The sequence below is a fragment of the Pectinophora gossypiella genome, chromosome 4, assembly GCF_024362695.1.
Source record: "Pectinophora gossypiella chromosome 4, ilPecGoss1.1, whole genome shotgun sequence".
Lineage (NCBI taxonomy): Eukaryota > Metazoa > Arthropoda > Insecta > Lepidoptera > Gelechiidae > Pectinophora > Pectinophora gossypiella.
In genome coordinates, this window is record NC_065407.1 from 1,271,237 (window position 1) to 1,296,665 (window position 25,429).

Below are 25,429 nucleotides of genomic sequence, written 5' to 3' on the forward strand. Positions count from 1 at the left end.
TTTTTCTTTACTAAATATACGGGTACATTACTAGTAAAGGCATTGATATAAAATATGTTACTATAGTAGTAAAAGGGTTTTAAACCTTTTTAGCATAGTGTCAGTGGCGCCAACTGGCGGATTTTGGATAAAGCGATCGTTAATTTTTTTTTAAATGGACTGGGAGCATAAAAAGCCACATCGAAGCAATTCATCTAATATTGCAATATGACATTTGCGCATATAAAAGTAAGTGCGCAATGCAAACAAATGTCAAAAAGCAATTTTCCTTTTTAAGGTGAATTGCTTTGATGTGGCCTTATTAACCCCTCTGTTGTTAAGTCAACCCTCTTAGTAAAGTTGGCACCCCTCAGTACAAACAAAATAGTATTGCATTTACAGATGTAATTACTCATGACATGACCATAACCCCTTTATATAAGCACTTCCATATTATTTTTTAACCCTGTCGATAAAATTATTCTACACATTAAAGTTTTTCAATAACTATACCCCTTATTATAATGTAGCATAATAAGAGTGATACAATGTGTCGTCTCTTTTGTGCTGTACTGTATAGCATTCTCTCGTCTCTTTCGCTAGGGAATGTACTAAACTCTATTCTGCTCTTATTCTAATCATGCTACGTTTTAAGGGGTTCAATATTAAATAGTAACAGCATATGAAGACATTTTATGCAACTAAAACTAAAAAAGATTATTCTTAAAAATAAAAACAAATAACAAAAAAATCATATCCTTTCTTTTGGCTTTGCCATGGTTGGATAAAAAAGAAAATATAAAACCTATTGTATACATAACATATAGCATTTTTTAAAAATTGCATTATAAATTAGAATAGGATAACATAATTATCACAAACTTTTGTGCTACACCAATATTTAATAGCTATCACAGAGCAAATTAAATATGTGACTGAATATAGAGAAGTGCTTCTTCATCTATTTAAAACTAGTCATATTTTCCTTTTTAAGATCATTTAATGTGAACTTTGGAATTACGAAATTCGCCATTCCAGAATTCAGTTTGCATTTTCGAGTCTTTCTTTAAGGCGAAAATATATTTTTAGGCTTGGTCGTAATATGGTGAACAGCATAACAGTTAATACCAGCACCAGATTAGTATATCGCAATATGTCACCAAAGGCCCACCAGCTCGAGAATATTCCAAGTAATATTGTAATGATACCCAGAGAAAATGTTGTCAATCCAACAGTAGCATGTATCAATTTAGTATAAATAGGAGCCAAATATCTCTTTAAATTTAAACTGTACAGAGCACCTATACCTCCAGTCATTGTTCCTAGCATCAGAATTAATGAGGCCAGACCAAACTTAGCATGCAATGTGGCAAAATGTGGCTTCTCATGAATAATTTTATTGGAGAGTATGACAAGAAACCCGACAGTAATGATGATACCACCACATAGTTGAATAACCCAATGTCGAGCACTCCTCAATCGTATTGGCATCCATTCAGTAGCCAGGTCACCAGGTGTTATTGCATTCACAGCGGATGTCATGAACACCATCCACTGAAAATAATAATTATAAAACCTATAATATTAATTAGATAAATTATTATTATTTATTAATATTTTTTTACCATTTATTATAATCATTAAATGATATGGGGTAAATTAAATAAAAGAGTCTGACCAAAGTTACACAAATAAAAAATTACATTTTGTTAAAAATGATTTTTTGTGCCATGTGTTGAATAATTAGAGTGTAGGGTCTAGTTCCTACCTGTTACCTAGAAAGCGTATGTGAAGCGCATTCAGTGTAAAACGGTAATAAATTTGCCTTTTTCTCATTTATGATTATTTCTGAGGCTTCATTTTATTTATGCCACAAGAGGTAAAATGATAATGTATTTTCTTTAAATTATTGATTAAATATACATTCCAATACAAAAGATTTTACTGAGTTTCTGTATTTTTGTTACATATAGAGGTAAGGTAAGGTAAGGTAAAGGTAAGGTAGTTTTGTAAACCTTTACAAAACTTTTTTATAATATGTAGTTTCTAATAAGTACCTACTAATAAGAACATTTAAATAGCAAGTTGTCAATAACTTTAGACACGAAGAAAATAGGAAGGGTTTATATTTTTATTGTTTGTAGGATCTCTAGACCTTCAAATAGAGGCAAAAAGGTATAGAGTTCATTTAGCTTAGTTTATCTATGATAAAAATAATAATTTGGATCACCGAATGGTGTGGCTATGCTGACGCTATCTATTGTAGCCGAAATATATATGAGGGTCCCAACACCCTTAATTAGTTGTAGTGTGGTAAACAAAATACATTTATACATTAGTAGTTATTTAAACTCACCCCTAAAGCCATCAGAGTAGGGTGAAAGGAAAACAAAGTAGCACCATCTTTGAAGCAGCAGTAGATAATAATACCCACGAAAACCAGTGCACAAATATTGCTGACAAGATTTATATAACTTGGTTTAGAGCTGGTACTTGAAGAAACCAGGCGAGATGTTTCGGAATTTTTGTCAGGGCCAGCCATTTCTCCTGTAGGGCTATCCCGGTCTAAGGTCTCCATCGAGTTTTACGTGGTGCGTTGCAAAACAGTCGAGTTCAACAGGTAGGACAAGTTTTATTTTCCTTTTAAAATGTATCAATTTACGACAAAATAGTTTTAATGGACCACTAACTGACACAATAGTTATTATTATTATGGCACAATTAAGTTGATAAACCCAAAATGATTTATCATTTGGGCTAAAAACTCACTGTCAATAATTTGACTATCAACATAACTGAACGAATCAAGAACGAATGAATCTTTTGTTTTTAATGTTTATGTTTAGTTTATGGCCTGCAAACAAGTCTTTTGGAATGGATGAATCAAATTTCCATTTTAATGATTAAAAAAACGAAACAAGTTTCAACTATTTAATAATGTTTATTTTGTTTTTGTTACAATTTACACAGCCTATATTTACGTCTCACTGCTGGGCACATGGCTCTCCTTAATCAATCGGAGGGTGTATGGACGCAAACCCACATAAAAACTGCCCTGCACTTGCTTCTGACTGATATGCTCATGCATGCATCAGGTGTGCCGATGCTATGTCTATGGCCGATGCCTTTATTGTTTTGAATTTATTTTTAATCGAGATGAATCGAGGACCTCGATTAGTTCAGTTGAACTCAACGTGATCGAACTTGCCGGGCACTTGTTTTGAACTGAACCAATCACATCAATATCAATACGTCAGCTGTCTACTGTTCTATCTTTTTCTGTTTACTCAATATAGACAAAGAACGATATATTGACATGTCCGGACATGTCAACAATCACCTGATATCTCTGTCTCATTTCCTCTTGTGCAGTGCAACGATCTTGTTTCTTTTTCTTGCGAACAAAACAGCATTCAGTATTTGGCGTTCGTTGTGTTCTGTAGTCCGACGAATTTTATTAATTTTAAAAAGTTTTGTTTAGTGGCGGTGACAAATAAATTCGAAAACTATGAAAAGTGAAATGTATCTTAGTTGGTAGTAACTGAGTTGAAATGGATACGTGAACGTGAAATAGTGTTAAATTAGACTTTTATTGGGTGTCCTGTTGCTGGAACCGTCCGAGCTTTACAAAACAGAAATAAATCTAAATCATGATGCTGTAAGTACCTTAAGTCATATCAAGTAATGAAATCTCTGTAATTTAGGTAATAGTAAATGAGCACATATATTACTTATTGTGAAAAGTGCACATGTACCTAACTATTAATCTAAATAAAATACCAACCTGTTTTGATTTGATTTTTGGAAACAATTTGCACTCACACGTGTTGCTTACTACGTATTGTGTTAAATTATCAGTTGAACAACCTCACCACAAACCTGGTGTATTGAGCCGCTAAGAGTCCCTGACATGGCTCATGTAACAACTATAAACTTACATCATCAGTATGGATCATCTTACTTTTGGTCAATTGGGTGATCAGTCTGTAACTTCCGACTAGGGATCACAAAGCGATTTCAGTGATATATCCCCACTTGGATTTGAACCAGGCAAATTTGGATCATGAGCTCAACACTCAATATTATCTTACGTTATTTGCTAAGGCATGGTTTTTGCTGTAAGGTAAAATATGAAATGAGTGCTTGTACCTGGTGAAAGCTGACGGTCTTTCAATTGTGACTTTGGATGTTGCTGCTCAGAAGAATTATCTCAAATCATACTGATACCAATTACAATATCTACCTATTCAGAATAATTTGATATAATATTTTCTGCTAGTCGTATCTCACAGGTGAAGTAACTACCTAGGTAGTAACTGTTCAAACAAACTTTGTGATCATTGTTGCTAAACTTGGTAGATATTTGATGCACCATATATCAAACATAATTACCCATATATGTATTACATTAATTTAGTACAATTTATTTAAGTTTGTGTGTTCTTTGTGGGATTTGAGGAAAATTTTATCCCTTTAGGAATACTGACTTTGCTCTCTCTTAGTAGCTGTCAACCAGTGTTGCAGTAAGCAGGATGGTAGGGTAAAACACACAAACAGGATGACACCATAAGAATTGATTTTTATTCACTTACCATTTTAGTACTAAACCAAAGCATCTTCTTTTAAGTTTGGACTCAAGAAAAGATCTTTTTATGCACTATATTTTCTTAATATCTGAACTAAACTGACTAATGTACATCCTACTGGGCACAAGTTTCTCCTCAATAGACCAGAAAGTACTGAGCATACTCCACTCCGATGCAAGTAGAGTGTGGTGTAGGTCATTGAATCCTAGTCAAAAGCGGACCAGGAGCGGTATCCACTGCCTGAGGTGGGGTTTTAGAGTGCCAATACCTATATGTCGTGTTTTTTATTCAGTACCTACCTATGTCCTACCCTTCTTCTATCGTGTGGGTTGTGAGATGGATTACCAACCCCATCAACCCTGCTGTCAGGGTTACTATTGAGCTGCCAAGGGCCCGACATGGCTCATGTAACGACTACTAACCTGCATCAGTAAGTAGTAACTGGGACCAACGGCTTAACGTGCCTTCCGAAGCACGGATCATCTTGCTTTCGGACAATCTGGTGATCAGCCTGTATGTCCTAACCAAACCAGGGATCACAAAGTGGTTTTTGTGATATGTCCATACTGGGATTCGAACCCGGATCGTGAGCCGAACGCTCAACCACTGGACCACGGAGGCCGTTAAATCGCCGTTAATATCGGGATTTCAACCCGGGACCTCCGGATCGTGAGCCGAATGCTAAACCACTGGACCTCGTATATCTAGGTTATATCAGGTACATTGCTGTCCGTGATGACCTAGACCAGCACATCGGATCGTCTGTCGACTTAGACCAGCTTGACAGATGACTGGTTACCCTCGAGGCGACGGACTCCCCGTATATCTAGGTTGACTCGATTGACTATCGAATCATGCTCATTATTCAAACAAACACTATCATCTTTCGATAGTGAATCCGTAATGCTGGAGGCCAACCGAGTTGACCAGGAATTGAAAACTCGGCATGTCATGGGAGCAAGTTACAGAGGCAGCAAAAGATCGCGAGGGGTGGAAATCTGTTATTCGAACCCTACATCCCAACAGGGGATAAAAAGATTAGGAGAAGAAGAGGAATCCGTGATAGCCCTGTTCAGAGAACGCGTGACGTGACTTACATACTTACATCGTACGGTCATAGCTTCGAATCTCGGCTAGGGCTTTAAATAGAAATCACGTAGTTTTCAGGATTTCTACCTGGTTTATGGCAATAAAAACGTTCCCTGTTACATGGGATTTAAGCGCGCAGTGGAAGTTATACTATACACCTATGCCTACTCCTTCGGGGACATAGGCGTGAAGGCATGTTATGTTTTTTCTCGTAAAGTGTATTATAACACGTGTTACTGTCACTGTGAAGTGCTAGTGGTCCTGTGCCCCCCTTTCCATCGAAGCTACCTACTATCGAAGTAGGTATGTATGTCGTTAGATGAGCTATAACACCAGGGTTGATGAGGTTGGTCTCACAACCCACTCAAGAGATGAAGAACCGAAAGATAGGATGTTATTATCACTCCGGTAGTTAATTATGACTGTATGAACAATACAGAATTCCCAATCGGTACACCCCCTCAAATAAATGCGTAATTCATGCTAATATTATTAATAGGAAAGCGTGTGTATGTCTATTTGTCCGTCTTTCACGGCAAAACGGAGCGACGAATTAACGTGATAGGTGAAGGGGTGGACAGTGACATAGGTATGCTATTTTGTCTCTTTCTAACTCCCCACTAAGGTGGAAGTTTGTATAGAGCAGTCCGCAATTTTCAAGGTAGAAACTTAAAAATTGGTATGCATGGCATATACACAAATAGTCCATTTGTGACAAACAAAAAATCGTGCATCTTTTTTACAAGTTTGCCCCCAACCCCTTCAAAGAGGGGGTGAAATTTTATAATGGACTTTTCGCACAGTTAGGAAGCTAAAAATTGGTATATTGGGAAAGGGGAACTGCGTTGTTCCGAATTTAACACGAGCGAAGCAGCGGGCAAAAGCTAGTGTCGTTATAAATATCACGAAGGTTGATATCACCAGTCGCTGATTTTTTAGGGTTCCGAACTTCAAAACGAAAAACGGAACCCTTATAACACGCTGTCGTCCGTCTGTCAAGACCCTTTTTCTCGGGAACGCGTGGATGTATCAAGTTGGACTTATGTCTGTGGTCCCTTGAAACTGTAAAAAAAAACAATATACGGCTACTTGAGGCTTATTTTCTAACATTTCGCAGGGGAATGAAACCTATGGGGTACTTACCATAGAATCATCTTCTTCTTCTATCGTTTGGGTTGTCATGAACCCTGGTGTCAGAGTTATTATTGAGCCGCCAAAGGCCCCTAACATGGCTCATGTAACGATTACTCACTTAAATCAGTAAGTAGGTAGTAACCGAATCATGTAATTTGGCGATTACAAACTTATTTGCAGTTTGTAATCGGTCGATGTATGGAGGCTATAGTTTTCCAACGACAAACACAAAGCCTTCCTTAGATTATCTTTGTAAATATTTGACAGTTTGTATGGAACCCTCGTTGCGCGACTGAGACTCGCACTTGACCAGTTTTTTTATTATTATATATGTATAACCCTAAAAGTAAAAGTTGTAGGTATTATTCGGTCCTATCTTTTTTATAAAGCGCCCTCTGCATTTATTCGTAAACAGGAAAATAAATTCAATGCCAATGTCTTTCGTCAAAAATATGCGGATTTAATTTTATCATTCAATACAACTCCGATACACCGTTACGATTCTGCATAGATGTTATCATCTTTATGTTACTTTAAAAGGACCATGATGCTCTTATTCTAGCTAGATCTAGATCTTGTCAGCTCGCAACAGCAAAAACTGCTCCGCGACCTCGCTGGCGTGGTCCTGCACAGACAAAGCCCTGGGCCAGGTTCGCGCCCACCTGGGCACCTGTTCTCTTGAATTTTATACCGCATGATAGTCCTTAAAGCTCCACATACCGGCCAAGTAGTGAAGGGCAAATCTGCATCAAAATGAAACACGTTCGAAAAAAAGTTTACCTATTATTGAAGTCACTGTACAGATAATTAAGTCAATGTCCTACTTAATTGTAATGGAAATATCACATAACTTATGTTTAGCGCTTGGTTGGAATAATTATTGCACAACATTTCATCATCTTTTCTCCCCACCCTTAGATACCATCCTGTTGGATTACTTAGCGCGTAGCAACTAACATTGACCTTATAAATTTGTCCAGTTTAAAACTACCTATGAATGTGAAAAATCTTGTCGAAATAGAGACATGGAGACAATGCTAAACATATGCTTTTGCGCAGATTTGAAGGGCTCTGTATTTTAATTTGTAGCTAGTGTCAAGTTATGTTGGACGGCCGATATAGGCTCTTTTTGTTCTGCCGCCTCGTATCAGGCAGTGCTAGGTGCCTTGGCAACCGGGCGAGCTAACGTCTGCGCCCGCGCCGCTGCGCCGTCGTCGCCCGCCATCGCTCGCCAGCGATGACTCACGCGCATACTCGCCGTCGTCCGATCTTCGACATACAAACCGGATTAGTTGCGGTTACCTTTCGGTTTCTTTTGAGTTTTGAGTAGGTAATTTAAACTGTTTATTTACAATGCGTTAATCCAGAAATTCGGCATATAGTGCAATGGGTTAATTAGTAATTGAGTAGATAGGTAGGTAGGTACTTGCAGAATAGTACTATTGCGGGGCTATTGCAGGCTGCGTTGCGGGGTGATAATTTTTATTTTTTATTTATTTTTATTTATTTATTTATTTATTTTTAGGGAAATTTACAGCAAAATTACACAAAATATACACAACTCTAAGAAGCTACATGCCAACAAAAAATTTCCACATATATGAGTCTAAACAGTTAACTACATACTAAAAAACGTAAACCGTTTGTTAACGGGATAAGTCCGATAACAGCAGCATTAACAAATAACTAGAAGAAACGAATTAATAAACGTGTAAGTACAGTTAAAGATACAATAACATCTGAAGTAAAACAGTTCAAATAATTCTATCAAACACTATAAGCCTAACCTATTAAAATGGCTCTGGGTTAACAATCTCTTTACGGATGCAATGCTAGTGCAGAAAAGGTCTATGTCAAGATCAGTAGACGCCTTGTTGAAACTATTACATGCTCTAATTATAAAAGTGTTACTACAGTAGTTTGTAGTTGCAGGCTGCAATGATAGGAGTGGTCTCTGACGAAAGCGTAGCTGGTTAGTGCGAATTCTAATCTTATTGAGTAATTCAGGGCTGTCAATCCTACCTCTAGCGACGTTCATTAAATAACAAATATCAGCGATGTTCCGTCGTACAGCTAGGGGTAAAAAATGATATTGTTTACAGCGATACTCATAGTCGGGAAGCTTTTTATGAGCTTTATAGTCGAGAAAACGTAAAAATCGTTTCTGAACACCTTCAATACGGCCTATGTGAGTTGCATATTGAGGGTTCCATACCTGGGAGGCGTACTCTAAGTGGCTACGTACGAAGGCACAGTATAATATTTTTATTGACTTCAGAGTCCGGAAAGTAGCGGAAGTCCTCATAACAAATCCCAAAGCTCTTGAGGACTTGTTAATGACATAGTCGAGGTGGTTAGTAAATAACATTTTCCTATCATGTATTACACCAAGGTCTTTAATTTCGTTGACTTTAGAAACTTTTTTATTTAATAAAACATATTCAGAATCAAATAAAATATACCTACGCGTGAATGACATGAAAAAACATTTAGACACATTCAGATCTAATTTATTATGAATGCAATATGTTTCAAACCTGAATAAGTCAGCCTGAAGTTCAGTTACATCAGACGCTTTATTTATTACCTTAAGTATTTTCATGTCATCAGCAAACAGCAAGATATCAGAGTTGCAGAAGCAATTCTTGATGTCCATAATGAAAATTACAAACAGCATAGGCCCTAGTATCGATCCTTGAGGGACCCCAGAAGGAATGGTGGACCAGTCAGATGTGAATCCGTTAAGTACGACTGCTTGAGTGCGATTGTCAATGTACGAAGCAAACCATCTATACAAGTCACCGTGTATGCCAGCCGCCATCAGTTTTTCCAACAGCACACTATGGTCGATCCGATCGAAACATTTGCTATAATCTGTATAAATTACGTCAACCTGAGTTCCATTCTCCATACCCTTAGTGATACAGTCATTTGCCAGGATAAGGTTAGATACTGTTGAACGGTTCCTTAAGAATCCATGCTGTTCATTTCCAAAGTAACATTTAAGAGCATTGTATACTTCACCATGTACTAACCTCTCAAATATTTTAGCAAACAGGCACAATTTAGAAATGGGACGGTAATTCTCAACATTACTCTTGTTACCTTTTTTCAATACAGGAGTAATAAATGCAGCTTTCCAAATCGATGGGACCAAACCCTCATCCAGCGAACGCTTAAACAATATACACAACGGTACCACCAGGGCTTCCGCACAACTAACAATGAAAACAGGCGGTATCATATCTGGGCCTCCGGACTTGGACATATCTAAGGACTTTAACAACGACAACACGTAACTTACATTAATCTCAATATTACTAATATAATTATTACTTAAATCCGGAATACTACGGGTTGAAGGAGTAACGCTAGGCACAAGAAAGGTTGAGTGAAAATATTCGGCGAAAAGATTACTAATGCTCCGCCCGGTATCGGCTATTTTATCTTTGTAGTAAATAGTTTTAGGGTAAACACTACTCTTATTTTTACTTTTAACATACGTCCAGAAGGATTTAGGGTTGGCTACAATGGAAGATTCAATTTTAGTAATGTACTCATCAAAGCAGCTTTTTTCAAGCAATTTAGCTCTTTCACGAAGTATCGCAAACGATTGGTAATCTGACGCATTATTGTAAGTTTTATACTTGGAATGATATTTGTATTTTTCTTTTAAGATTTTTATTAAGGCTGGGCTATACCACGGCGGGTGCGAGTTAGTAACTATAGTTTTTATAGGAATGTATTTATCTCTAAGTTCATATAATTTATTATAAAAAAGATTAGTTGATTGGTCCAATTCGGGTGAGTTTAAATAGTTTTCCCAACCAATATTATCAAGTTCAGAGATGATAGAGGAGTAATCGCCACGATTGAACAAGTATTTAGTTTTTCTGCTATCTTCCAATGCATGTATTTCAACAAAGTTAGCAGAAATACGCAGGGCCTTGTGCTGGTCGTCCTCCTTTACAAGCGGGTCGTCGCAGTGCTGAACAGTAATATGATCATTAGACAACACCAAATCAAGCACTCTTTGATTGATATTGAATTCACCATTATACTGCGATAGACAAGAAGTTGTTATTTCGTCAAGGAATTCCGTTATGTAATCGGCTGTGTAATTGATCGGTATCATCTCATCCCCATCACTCGAGCGTACCCAAGCAACATCCTTACCGAAATTAAAGTCGCCTAATATAATAAATTTGTCCATGGGATGCGACAACATTAATGTAGACAAATTACTAAGAAAACTTTGAAGTTGTTCTTTATAAGAATTACCACCTTCTTCCTTAATTAAATACAACGAACAAATATGCAATTTATAAGTTATAGCCGGTTTAGTGCGTTTAAGAGTAATGGTTACCCAAATATCCTCAGCCGAACTTCGCCATTCGGGCCTATCGGTCACACACAGATCCTTACGTACAGCCAAAAGTACCCCTCCACCTAATTTTTGCCCGGTCTTTTCATAATTACGGTCACTACGCCATACCAAGTATCTCCCGTCAATTACCTCGCAATCAGAAATACTGTCCAAGAGCCAAGTTTCAGTTATCGAGAGCACATCATAGTTGTTCAAACAGACGCTTCCATAAAAATCACTGGTCTTCGTACGCAAGCCACGGACATTCTGATAATAAATGCTAAGTGAAGTCATTTCGGATAATTACTATAGCAAATATAAAAACACTCAACATGAATATGCAACTCAGACGATAGGGTTACAATACACATATACACATAAAATTGACTATTAGGTACATAATAAGATATTATTCTCATCGCTAGACCTAGGTACAATAAATAATATATAATAACAACCGAGCAAAGATAGGTAAAATATAAAAGGCGCTTACCGGAATTGAATAGCACACATAGCAATAATAGAAAAGTGCAACTAGCACTGCAACCGGCTACGATACTCAAACTTTCTAAGACCATATTGATATATAAAAAAGTATAAATGATTAGGTAAGTTATATACAGTAAGAAATTAAGTATAAGTATTACACTTTGACCATTTTCGAGATATCCTTTTCCGACTTCAAAGCAATAATAGGTGATGTCTCGTCTCTTCTCACGTAGATTTTTGAATGCTTCACCCAAATATAGCGGAACCCCTGCTCATTGGCAACTCTCTTAGCTTTGGTGAGCAAGTTCTTGTTCTGTATCGTAAGATGGTCATTGACAAAAATCTTTTGACTTCCTTTTAATCCAAGGTCAGCAGGAGTAAGAGATCCTTTTTTCGCAGCAGTTCTGGCGGCAGCTATGAAATCTTCCTTAACGTACCTATTATTAAAACAAATTATAATAGGTTTCGGCTGGTTTTCATCCCGCGTAGGAACTCTTGCAATAAAATTGATTTGCTGCTTCGATACTGAATACTGAACTTTTTGGCCAATTTTACCTATTATGTCATATAAGTTTTCAGTAGAAGTCTGAGGTACTCCCTTAACTTCAATGTTGCTCATACGCGTCCATTGCTCCCTCGAACTGCACTCCCACTCAAGCTTATCCAACCTTGACTGTAGTGAGCTGACATTCACCTGTACATTCTCAACTTGTGTAAGCCTTTTCATAATGATGAAACCATCTTATAAAAATGTACATAAGGTGCAAAATACCCAAAAAAATCAAGTCTTTTGAAGATGAAATTGCATTGGATAAGTAGTAGGTACTTACTAAGTACCTAAATAATTCGCTGGCAAGCTATGACTAAGAATTGATAAAAATGATAAAATTCAAATCAATAGGTATTATAGCATTATGTTTTACCTAGGTGTTTGTTTTTCATTATCTATATTCTATATTATAGATTACATAGGTGTCGATTACATTTAATTTCTCTTTGTTAGGTAGGATCGGATTGTGAGGAGCTCGGTGGCGCAGCAGTAAACGCGCTCGGTCTGCGATAGTTGAAGTAAAGCAACTTTCGCAAAGGCCGGTCATAGGATGGGTGACCACAAAAAAAAAGAAGTTTTCATCTCGAGCTCCTCCGTGCTTCGGAAGGCACGTTAAGCCGTTGGTCCCGGCTGCATTAGCAGTCGTTAATAACCATCAATCCGCACTGGGCCCGCGTGATGGTTTAAGGCCCGATCTCCCTATCCATCCATAGGGAAGGCCTGTGCCCCAGCAGTGGGGACGTTAATGGGCTGATGATGATGATGATGAGGTAGGATCTTTACCATGGTTCTGTGCGCCTAATAGATACCTGTACATAGGTACCTGATGCATTCTTGCTGGATCTTAATGTACTGACATGACAATTCTTTGTATAATTATCGTCCGTTTTAGCATAAATTCGATGAGGGACTTTCCACGCTACGTACCTCGAAAACAATGTAGATGGCGCTGTAAAGATTTTCCTTCGCTTAACCTTTTGATTTCATGGATAACAGACATATGCATCTTTGTTTTTGGGTATTAATGCGATGACCCTTTTTATTACACCCATAATTCATATGTGATCCAAATCATCATCATCATCATCAGCCGTATGACGCCCACTGCTGGGCATAGGCCTCCCCCAAGGATCTCCACGACGATCGGTCCTGCGCTGCTCGCATCCAGCGGCTTCCCACGACCTTCACCAGATCGTCGGTCCACCTTGTAGCGGGCCTACCCACTGAGCGTCGTCCGACGCGCGTGATCCAAATATCAAGCAACAATTATTTTTATATAAATATGCTTCTGCCAAAACATTGTATTTTTGAATAATTAGGTACCTAACAGAGTAATGAGAAAATAGGTAATTATCACGTTAAATTTCGACAGCGCCTTCTATATTATTTTTGGGGAACCTACGTTCCCCTGTTCAGATCCTATCCTGTTCAGTTCACCAATTCAGTTGTTTATACGCATCCTGAGATTCGATGGATGTTTTATAGTAAGTGTTAAAAAACAAATGGTGTTGGTACCTACTTGTTGTTATGATTTAAGAAGGTACGTACCTCCCACATTGGTTTTATTTGTGCACGTAACTCACACGTATTCGGAATGACGTGAAGGTCACGGCGCGGCGGCGCGTTGCGAAGACGCAATGAGCTGTTTAAAAACAACTCAATACAACAAATTGTTGTGTTTTATTGAGGAAGACATTATAGGTATTTGCTCCGTTATAATATAAGATCACGCCTGCATGTTTTCCATTGGGGTAGAGATCCTGAGACATCACTTGCACTTTTTCCACTTTCATCAAAATCTTTTTCAATGGCCTCTGTGGTCTGGTGGTTGAGCGTTGAGCTCGCGATCCGGAGGTCCCGGGTTCGAATCCCGGTGGGGACATACCTATCACAAAAATCATATTTGTGATTCCCAGTTTGGTTAAGACATTACAGAATGATCACCTGATTGTCTGAAAGTAAGATGATTCGTGCTTCGGAAGGCACGTTAAGTCGGTGGTTCCGGTTACTACGTACTGAAGTAAGTGAGTAATCGTTACATGAGCTATGTCAGGGGCCTTTGGCGGCTCAATAATAACCCTGACACCAGGGTTGATGAGGTTGGTAATTCACCCCACAACCCACACGATAGAAGAATTAATTCTTGGCTGTTAAGAAAGAAATTATCTTGTCACGTTCTTGCCGATATGTAACTCCCCAACTCCTTATAAGGAGATATCGAAACTCACTTTGCAATGTCCGTAAATGGTTTGATAGATAGGTACATTATATGTCAAGTTGTAGTGCAAACGCTTCTTGATAATAGCGTATGAATGAAACGACCATTCGAATGTTATCGTAATCGCAGTAGAATTCCATTCATAAAATAATATGATCAGTCGATGTCACAGCACACTGTTTTTCGCAAAAATAGTCTACAGAAATTAAGACTAAAATGCCTACCGACTGTTTTTCATTAGGCTGAACAACAAAACGTATCCAGAAAACGGACATATCATTGTTATTTATTATCTATTCTCTGGCGGTCCAATATTCCGGACGTTTACCTGTTGTTTGTTGTTTTTTTTTGGTCCTTTATCGCATTAGACCTGTTGCCGAAATCCATTCATAAAGTGTGCAGGTGCCAGTGAAACAAGTGTGCACAAGTGCCTATGAAGTGCTTAACCTGTCGTGACATGTACCTATCAAGGATGGAAGTAGCTCTGTTGTTTTTTGCTGTTCCTTTCTTTATCGATGCTTTCTGCGTGTCGTCATCAACGTAATCAGCGCAGTTGCAATCGGACGGTTGGGCCAGAAACACTGATACGGATGTGATCGAATTAAATAAATCGTGTCCCGAAGTGTGATTGTTTTTCGCCTGGATGCAATAATGTTTGGGTAAGACGATTGTCTACTTAATATTCTATCTCTATGTCCTACTGCCGAGTAAAGTTTCAAATTTAAATTCAAAAATATCTCTATTCAGTAGGTAACATAGTTACACTTTGAATCGTCAATTTTTACATAACGAACGCCTCATCCGCCTAAAACTACTGCAGCTTCTCACAACCTGTATAGCCGCGGAAAATAATGCAAGAAAAACCTCGGCACAGGGCCCTAGACGTTCTTTAAAAAAATAAAATAAACAAAATATTTTTATACAATTGAGTAATTTAGCTGCTTAATATCAGTTCTCAGACAGTTAATCCCATGCATTCATATCTTCTAAATAATCACTAACTTTATAATAACCTTTTTTGTTATGTGTATGATTTACCTAATAAGTTGATTGTAATTGTATCAATAAGCTGTTGTGATTGATATGCACTATTTAGATTCGATAGGCTGATGAGTCGTAATTTGCGGTTTCCTGAAAATTATTGTTGTTAAAACTTATTTAGGTCAATGCAATACTATAATTTCAATGCCGATACTACACACTATGCGATGCGGCTTGTGGTTTTACTTCAGAATGTCTTATAATAATAATTTATTTACGTTCTCAGCTGTTTAAATGACAAATCTATTCTTTATAGCGTTATGCGTGACGTTACCTACTGTTTCCTTATGCGAGTGGGTTTGCTTTTGAACTTCATTCATCAGAATAAACATGACTAATTCCAAAACGACCTCCAACTGCAAAGAAACGCCTTGGTCAATGTGTAGAGACGACATAGAGAACATTGTTTCAACTCTGCTGTGCTCTATTCCTTGTCCAATATCCAAGAGTGCGATAGTTCTGGGTGGATTAGAAAGGTAGGGTAGACAGTACAGGGGGGTTAAAATGGCCACATCGAAGCAATTCATCTAAGAAAGCAATGTTGCAATTTGACATTTGCGCATATAAAAGTAAGTGCGCAATGCAAACAAATGTCAAATAGCAATATTGCTTTCTTAGATGAATTGCTTCAATGTGGCTCTGTATTTTCATGTGGTAGAGAGAAATTTTCTTTGTCCAAGACTGGGATAGCATTAGAAGTTTCTCGAAAGTTATTACTTAAGTTAAGACATAACATAAGGTCCCGACTGTATCCCAATTGGAGCAGTCAGAGGTATGTCCAATTGTCCATCGCAAGATGAACTAAGTACCCATACCTCACCGAGCTTTCTGTTAGACCCACGTGAAATGGTCGAGCTAAACTGCACTTAGATAAATTAATAATTTACTGGTGTAAGGGTATTACTATAGTTAGTAGGAAGAAATAGAATATAACAAAGCTGGTTAATAGCGCTTTCTCTGTCCATGATTGCATCACCTCCCGTTTCGTAGGCTCGGAGGATCCCGAGGACACGTGTGGATTTAGAGTAAATTAAAATAGTGCAGTGAATAAGCGGATCGACGACTTGTAGTGGTCACTCTTCCCTCCCACAGTGTAGTTATATTTGCCTCTCTGTCTTTATCCTTTCGTCTTTTTGCACACCTATCTCGAACCGTATTACTCATGTTTTCCCTTCGGTAGGTGTAGGTGTTTAGATGCTCAATTCTGCTTTGTTTTTATTTTCTAAGAAATGCCGTTAGCTTTAGTGGTTATAAAATCCGTCATCCGATAAATACCTACCAAAACTGGTTTTCTGCATTCAGTATTGCTGTATTCGAAGCTTACTTAGAACTTTTATTTTACGTGGCGCGTGCAACAGGAAAAAGCAGAAATATTGTGAATTCTTAGACGGATATTCCTACTTACTTACCGTTTTAATTTTGGATGGTTATCATTTTGATTGCATAATAAATACATTATACATCCATATTATAAACTCGCGCCCGTAATCGCTACTGGGGTGGGTAGAGGGTGTCGGAAATGTTTAATCAAGATTTTGAGGTTTTGCTGCAATGTAAATCGGACCTATCCACGTGCAATGTTGTTGTACATTGAAGATTTTTAACAATTTTAAATTTGAGTTCTACGCGGCCTAAACCATAATATAGGACTGAAAACAATTGTTGTTTTAAAATAACACAAAAATTTTAATGAATTTTCCGACAGGAAATTCCTCTTGATATCAACTCAGAATAAGGGTCTGAATCATCCTCCAAAATTTTCGTTACGGTGTCACTAAAACCCTGTAAGTACATATGTTACTATTTGATCAGCAAGTGACGAAGCGGTATTGATTCCATACTTTGTTATTGTAATAGCAAAAAAAAACATATTGTCATCAAGAGTGCTTATTGTTTATCGAAATGACATAGTAATACCATGGCATGGGTTGTGTTTATTTACTATGGACACGAGTAGATGACAAGTGTCACAGCTGTCCTCGATTACGATGATTGCGAAATTATGCTATCGCATCGGCAGACAGTATGTATAATTGACAGATAAGGCAACTGGTGTTGAAGATCAGGCCATTGCCGCATGCTGCGTCACTCGCTTGTGATTTATATTGTGTGCGATTTACTCAGTTACCGCGGTAGATAAATATGCTAGCCTTACAACGTCGTGAGAATTGTTTGAATAGATACTTATTACCTACAGTTACGATTTCAATTACTATGTGCTCGCGAAATGTAATACTGCTGCTTCGTAAGTTGAATATTATTTCTCTCAAACACCAAAGTAGATAATTTATATCAGTGACCAGGATTTGTGTCCTGTTAAGGACAATAAGCTCGCCCAATATTACATGGGACTTAAACATAGCTAGCGAAGGGTGTATCATGGTATAAGAAAACCAGGTATGCTCAAAACTGACAGCTAGCATTTCAAGGTTAGCCCAGCTGACGTCATCACACCTTTTTTTTTTACGTGACTTATTGTAGATTTGCCGCAGATGGCATTAACTACTTGGCCGGACAAATGGGGAGCGCTGAAGGCTCTCACCCGGTACAACGTTTAAGACAACAGGCCTGAGGGTGCCCAGTTGGGCGCGAACCTCGGCTCAGGGCGTCGTCTGAGAGGAAAAATATTTGAAAGAATTAATCGACTCTAGTGGGTCATCGTCGGGAAATCGTCGACCACGCCGGCGGGGTCGGTATCGGGGACCTGAAGTGTTTGGTGTCGCGAGCTGATTGGCTGCCTCTATGGCTAGAGTAGGTCGTCGGGATCGTATATTACGTCCTTCGCGTCATCCCACCCTACGTTGCCATTTCGTACAAAAATATTAATTTACTTTGCAAGGAAATTTTGTGCTTTTAGTTAAAGATTTACGTACAGTTTTAATGATTTTTATATGACAAATAATAGTAATTAAATACATTAGTCAGTAATTCAATTAATTTTCAATAATAAAATTTATGTCTTTGGAATGTTGGAGATACCAATTGAATGGGCTAGCAATGGCGGCTTGTCACAGGGTTGAGCATATCTGGTCTTCTTATACCATGGGGTGTATAATATCTTATACACCACTGTCTATCCTTTGGAGGATGCAGGCGTGATGCTTTGTCATGTTGAACAGGAAAGTCGGTATGCTAAGGAGTATAGGAAAGTACATATTACGTTTTATTTTATTATTAACTAAGTAGGTCGCCGTTATCAATGCATTTGAAGGACAAAACGGAGTTTCTCGCAGTAGGTGTGACATCAATCGACATTGAGTGAGATATTCCTCTTGTTCCAGATACATGAATGAATATAATAATAGGCTACTTGACAACCTAGTCACCGCCTTAAAGATTTATTAAAAAATGTGAAGTGTTTCCAACCCCTTTATCATTACATTAGGAAAACATTTAAAAAATATAAGTGCATGTTTCTATGTGTCTGCTGGAACCCGCTCCAAAATTAAGACGTGGCCTAAAGGTCTTTGTAACCAGGCCAAAAAATTCCAAAAAAAAAACACAGCCTAGTCAAATAAGATACTTTTTACGAAACGTCAAAACGATAGTTTCCTTTGCAATTTGTATGGAAATACTGTCTTGTGACGTCATCGATAAAAGCGGTCAAACGTCGTACTTATTGTTACTTAATTCATAAATCAAAAATAACCCTGACACCAGGGTTGGTGAGGTTGGTAATTCACCTCACAACCCACACGATAGGAGAAGAATTCATAAATAAAATTCGAAAATAAATCGAATTGTAAAATGAGATTGATTTTTGTTCATTTTAGACTGGCTTCTATTTCTAGATTAGCATTTTATAATTTATTTTTGACCCAGTCAAGTACCCTATTGTAAAGGAAAAAATATTTTAAGCTGAGTTGTGGTTTGAACCGGTATGAATCACAAACTGGTCAAGTTACTTGTAATTTCATTTCGTAATTAGGCATTGAACATAATGCACATCATTGTGTGTGGTGTTGACATATTAGTGTTTAGTGTCTTATCCTTTGTTAGTGTTAATTTTATTTATTTACTTTTGGGGCGATTTATATCTGAATAGTATAGTAAATGAAGTCACTTATCTACCTACTTGTTAATTACAATGCTCTACCTATGTTTTAATATGTATAGCTACTCTGCAGCCAACACAACAGCCTCTGTGGTCTAGTAATTACAGCGTTGGGCTCACGGCCTGGAGGTCCGGGTTCGATTCCCGATGGGGACTTTGTCAGATTGTCCTTTGTTTGGCTAGGACAATAAAGGCTGAATCACCTGATTCTCCAGATCATGATTCATGATTGACCACAAAAAAAGTAAAATGGTGCTTCGGGAGGCACGTTGAGACGCAGTGGAGCAGCGTTGTGAAGTATGCTCCATATCCCCTCCGGCTGATTGTTGTGTTTGTATAGGCTATTTATGTTTATGTATGTGTAGTTACTCTATGTTTATTTCTATAGCAGCTGGTAATGCTACATCGTCACAATAATTATGCGCGTGCGCTAATTACGATACAACGCAAAACGCATGTGCATCTGTGCGGTTTATCTACGCATTATATTTATAACGCTTTATGTTGTTGAGCAGCTAATGTTGTTACGTGTATTAATTGCGTTTAATAAGTTAGTCACTCGCAACCGAGCTGGACTTGGGTAGTTTTCTAGGTCAAAGATAAATAAAGACAGATCTGAAAAATATAATATAATAATATAATCTTGAAAAATATAATAATAAAGGGGATAAAACGGTTGGAAGTTTCTACTAAATCCGCGCGTACGAAGTCGCGGGCGGCCTCTAGTAGGTAATATTATTATCTCCCTAGCATTATCCCGTTTTTTCACAGGGTCCGCTTACCTAACCTGAAGAATTGACAGGTCCTTTTACAGAAGCGACTGCCTGTCTGACCTTCCAACCCGCGAAGGGAAAACCAGCCCAATACAGGTTAGGTCACATTCCTCCGACAATGTATTTTGAGGAATGTGGGTTTCCTCACGATGTTTTCCTTCACCGCTGAGCACGTGATAATGATTTATGATCCAAATATGAAGTCGAAAACAAATTCGACAAATTATTGGTTTGGGCCTGTGCTGGATTCGAACCTGCCACCTCAAAGTGAGAGGCAAGCGTTGTACCAACTGGGCTACCACGGTTACCCTCATTATGTCAATCTAAATATTTTTGTATTGTTACAGGTGGGCGCTAGTTGTACTAGCCGTGTGCGCCGGTGCGCGGGCGCAGCCCGCGGCCTGCGTCGACGACTCGCAGTGTTCCAGTGGCTACTACTGTGTGACGGACTTGCATGCGTGTCACGAGTGTCTGCAATGCAGAGACCTTAACAGAGAAGATCCAAAACCATCAGTATCCTGCATCCGATCGGTTGTCGAATGCGGACCTTGCATGAAGGGGTAAGTTAGTCAGTGAAAATAATATAGATAGGTGGCTTATCCAGTAAGTGGCGAGTCACTTTGTTTGTTAACACGGATCGTGCAGGCGCCATAGTCGCCCACGGTTCAGTATCCTGGCCCAATAACTCCCAACCCACTAACCCAGTTCCTTATAACTTCACAATATGCAATATCATCATCATCAGCCCATTAACGTCCCCACTGCTGGGGCACGGGCCTTCCCTATGGATGGATAGGGAGATCGGGCCTTAAACCATCACGCGGGCCCAGTGCAGATTGATGGTTATTAACGACTGCTAATGCAGCCGGGACCAACGGCTTAACGTGCCTTCCGAAGCACGGAGGAGTTCGAGATGAAAACTTTTTTTTTGTGGTCACCCATCCTATGACCGGCCTTTGCGAAAGTTGCTTAACTTCAACAATCGCAGACCGAGCGCGTTTACCGCTGTGCGCCACCGAGCTCCTCATATGCAATATATATGCATAGTAATATAATCCTACACGAACCGGGGGTCGTATTTTGGTGCACTCCCATAATGCATACAGGGATAATCGCCGGTTGGTTTTACACCACATTTAGATTAAAAATTCAAAAATTCAAATTCAAAAATATCTTTATTCAGTAGGTAACATAGTTACACTTTGAATCGTCAATTTTACATAACGAACGTCTTATCCGCCTAAAACTACTGCAGCTTCTCACAACCTGTATAGCCGGGGAAAAGAAGCTGCAAGAAAAACCTCGGCACAGGGCCCTAGACGTTCTTTAAAAAAATAAAAATAAACATAAAATATTGGTATACAATTGAGTAATTCAAAATTGGGTTAAAATAGACTCTACGTTTTGGCTTCGGCCCCACCCACGCACTTTCAAAAGTCCTGGAATCCATAGGCTCGAGATATGGAAACGACATAATAATAAAACACCTAACAATCACTCAATGTTATGCAGGGTGTTAGTGAGATGGTAATGAAAACTTTGAGGGATGATTCAGCCCATGATTCTGAGTTGATATCGAGTGGAATTTTCTGTCGCAAAAGTATGGAACTGCAAATAATTAAAAAAAAAAAACACTTAACATTTTCTTGAATTTTCCAACAGGAAATTCCACCTGAATCATCCTCCTCAGTATTCGTTACGGTGTTACTACCACCCATGCCTTCTTGTATGGATACGTACGTACTTGTACGGGGTGTAAGTGACATTGTAGTTAATTTTAGGCACATACCTAAAACAACCCTATAAAAATTTGCATTGGCTAATAACCCGACAGAAGTAAGTTGACAGACTTTTTGATTCGTCCGGGTTATTCATTAATTTACTCACTCTTCCTAAAATAAAGAGCTGTCTATTATCCGTCCCTTTCCTTTTCGGCGTATAAGAAAATGACAGGTATAACTTAAAGTAAAATTAGGAGGTGTCTGCAGGAATCGGGGCCATATGCTGTTTGTTTATTTTATGTATGTATCTTATGTAATGTAATGTTAATATTGTTTCTATGGACGCAGGTTGGTGTTGGACCGCGGCGGCGAGGGTGCTTCGTGCACGGAGCCCTCCGCGGAGGGAGAGGAGCTGCCCATCTACGTGTGGGCGGTGGTCGCCATACTCGTCCTCGCCTGCGCACTCGTCGCCTTCGGAGCCATCATCTTCATACTCCGGCGCACGGACACATTCAAGGTTCTAGCCTGTAAGTATGCACTTAGAAAGATAAACACCTTTTTAAGTTTTAAGTTACGTTACCTAAACACGTAATTACATTGCATACGCACACACTACGCACGCACGCACGCACGCACGCACGCACGCACGCACACACGCACGCACACACGCACTCACGCCCGCCCGCCCGATAATAATACTGCGTATAGAACGGTAATTCTCCGCCCCGCACCAATTCGTACCGGGCGCCGATATAGATGTACCTCACCCCCTCTGGGTCGTGCTTTAGCGTAAATGGCTAAAATTTCCCTATGTGTTTCATTATGTGCTTGCTCTATAGACTATAAAATTATAAATACTTTTCATTCAAATCGATTCAGCCGTTTAGTCGTAAAAGTGTCCAAACAAACCCACAAACATAATTTAACAATCTAATGACGCCATTGATCATTGATTAAAATGTTTCGCGTTGAAGTGTTTTAATCAATTTCATATTTCGATCTGTCTTAGGTATAATAGCCGATTGCTTTCTGTTAATAACTACGTGTTTATTTTATTATTTATGTTACTTATCATATGCCCTGTTCGGAGAAAGCGTTACTTACATCGGAGTGTCGTGGGTTCGAATCCCGGCTTGGGCTCCCGGATTGGGTTATTATATCTTGTAATTGAGTATTTGACTGGGTCAAAAATAAATTTAAAAATGCTAATCTAGAAATACATCAAAAATCAATCTTATTTTACTATTTGAATTTTATGTATGAATTATGTAACAATGAGTACGACGTTTGATTGCTTTTATTAGTGACGTCACACCAAAGAAAAACTTTTGTTTTGACGTTTCGTAAAAAGTACATCATTTGACTAGGTTGTCAAGTAGTCTATTGGCATAATAAGGAATAATACTACGTATAGAACGGTAACTCTCCGCTCCCCCTCTCCGAGCTAGGTATACCTCACCCCCCTCGAACATAGTTTAGACTTAAATCATATGGCGTCAAACGTCACACACACAGATGCGCGTGTACGATAACGTCAATGTGTAGTGTCTGTGTAAAACGAGGTTGTATGAAGTGTCCGGGGTGTGTTATTGGGCTGGTTTACCCTTCGGTTTGCAACGCCAGATGAGCACTGTTCAGAGAACCGATTAGGTGACGAGAATGCAAATTGTACGTACCTACATCTTTATTTTTACTCAAGTAGGGTATCGTGTGACATTGTTGAATAGGAATGAATTATGGAAAGATCTTGAATGCAGGTATCGCTCTCTGAGCTCTCGCTCGCATAGGCTCTCTGAGAGTATTATATAATAATATGTTCAGAATGCTGCTTCGGCTGCCGCGATTCTGCAGCGCATCAGGGATGTTCGTAGATGCACATGTAGATGGCTTTGCTGCTATTATGAGAAAGAGAGTAGCATCCTTGATGTGCAGGGTGCGTGGCAGCGGCAACAGCCTTCTAAAAATTGTAGCGGCCTGCGCCCAGGGTTCATTTTGTGAGCACTGGACAAAGGCTCATATATTGCCGAAACCCAGCTCTTATTTATAAGTATATTGTTAAGATAACATTAGCTATTAAGTTGCCTTTCATACTAACCCCTATGGATGTGTTAACGTCTGAAATAAATATATTTGAATTTGAATGTACAGGTACTTAGAATATTCTGGAAAGGACCCAAGTGTTATCTTATCAGTGGCGTGATGTCCACGCGACTTTCGCCACTCGTCTTTGTGATAACAAATAATAGACATATAATTGCTAATTACATAGGCAATTGAGTGATTCATGTTTTAGCCTACAGCACCGATATAGTTGCCATGTTAGCTTACAATGGTCGAGTACAAGATAGATAAAATACTTTATTGAGCACAATATACATAAAATACAGAGATATAGGATTATTTGCAAAAAATAGCGATCGGCACATTGTTAATACCAGGAATAAAAACAAACTTGCTTTACAAGTCAGTCGATTACATAAGATTACTAAATCTTTTAAGGGGCAATGTATACGTTTTTACAATAAGATTCCCATTGACATTCAGAATTTGCCTTTCAACTGTTTTAAGACAGTAGTTAAACAAAAACTTTACAAAAAGGTTATTATAAAGTTAGTGATTATTTAGAAGATGTGAATGCATGGGATTAACTGTCTGAGAACTGATATTAGGCAGCTAAATTACTCAATTGTATACCAATATTTTATGTTTATTTTTATTTTTTTTAAGAACGTCTAGGGCTCTGTGCCGAGGATTTTCTTGCAGCTTCTTTCCCCGGCTATACAGGTTGTGAGAAGCTGCAGTAGTTTTAGGCGGATGAGACGTTCGTTATGTAAAATTGACGATTCAAAGTGTAACTATGTTACCTACTGAATAAAGATATTTTTGAATTTGAATTTGATATACAGAAAAGCACAACATGCGGCATTATTGCTCATGCAGCAATTTCTTCCAGGCAACCTTGGGTACAGGAATATTTTGTACAAATATAATAATAGCGGGTTAGTGCATTCTAACAAAATAAATAATTAGCTTGATTGCCTTATCACCAAAGTTAGATAATGGTAATATTATGTAATCAATCATATTTGGGGGAAGACTGTACAGTTCTTTTCTTCTTTATTGGCCAGATTGTTTATTCTATTCGAAAAGACAGTAAGGTAAGGAATAAAGAATAATTGGCTACTTGAGAGTTTTCGGATAACTATTATATTATACCTCTTAAAATATTTTATTTTCTCGAAAAAGCTTTATATCGTAGAAAAAAAAACATATTTCTCTTCTATTATTTCAAATTTCGCGCGAATCATCTTACTTTCGGACAATCAGGTAATCAGCCTGTAATGTCGTAACCAAACTAGGGATCACAAAGTGATTTTTGTGATATGTCCCCACCGGGATTCCAACCGGGGACCTCCGGATCGTGAGCCC

General features: G+C 38.4%; 2 protein-coding genes across 4 annotated transcripts in view; one reads left to right on the plus strand and one right to left on the minus strand.

The window, feature by feature from the left end:
• Positions 1-255: 255 nt before the first annotated feature.
• Positions 256-2,794, minus strand: LOC126366134 (transmembrane reductase CYB561D2-like). Its single transcript, XM_050009079.1, has 2 exons — positions 2,336-2,794; positions 256-1,533 (listed from the first exon to the last, which is right to left on the minus strand). Exons 1-2 carry the CDS (start codon positions 2,555-2,557, stop codon positions 1,021-1,023), a joined length of 735 nt encoding a protein of 244 aa, XP_049865036.1. The 5' UTR covers positions 2,558-2,794; the 3' UTR covers positions 256-1,020.
• Positions 2,795-3,375: 581 nt separating this feature from the next.
• LOC126366123 (uncharacterized) overlaps positions 3,376-25,429 on the plus strand; it is a 32,125-nt gene continuing 10,071 nt past the window's right edge. Inside the window, exons 1-3 of one of the 3 annotated variants that reach the window (XM_050009068.1) lie at positions 3,376-3,637; positions 20,627-20,839; positions 22,349-22,527. In XM_050009068.1, the coding sequence (XP_049865025.1) occupies positions 3,630-3,637; positions 20,627-20,839; positions 22,349-22,527 (400 nt within the window). In that variant the 5' untranslated portion in view covers positions 3,376-3,629. Of the gene's footprint in view, positions 3,638-14,965; positions 15,071-20,626; positions 20,840-22,348; positions 22,528-25,429 lie in introns of those variants that run through there. The other 2 variants (XM_050009066.1, XM_050009067.1) reach the window with 2 other exon arrangements.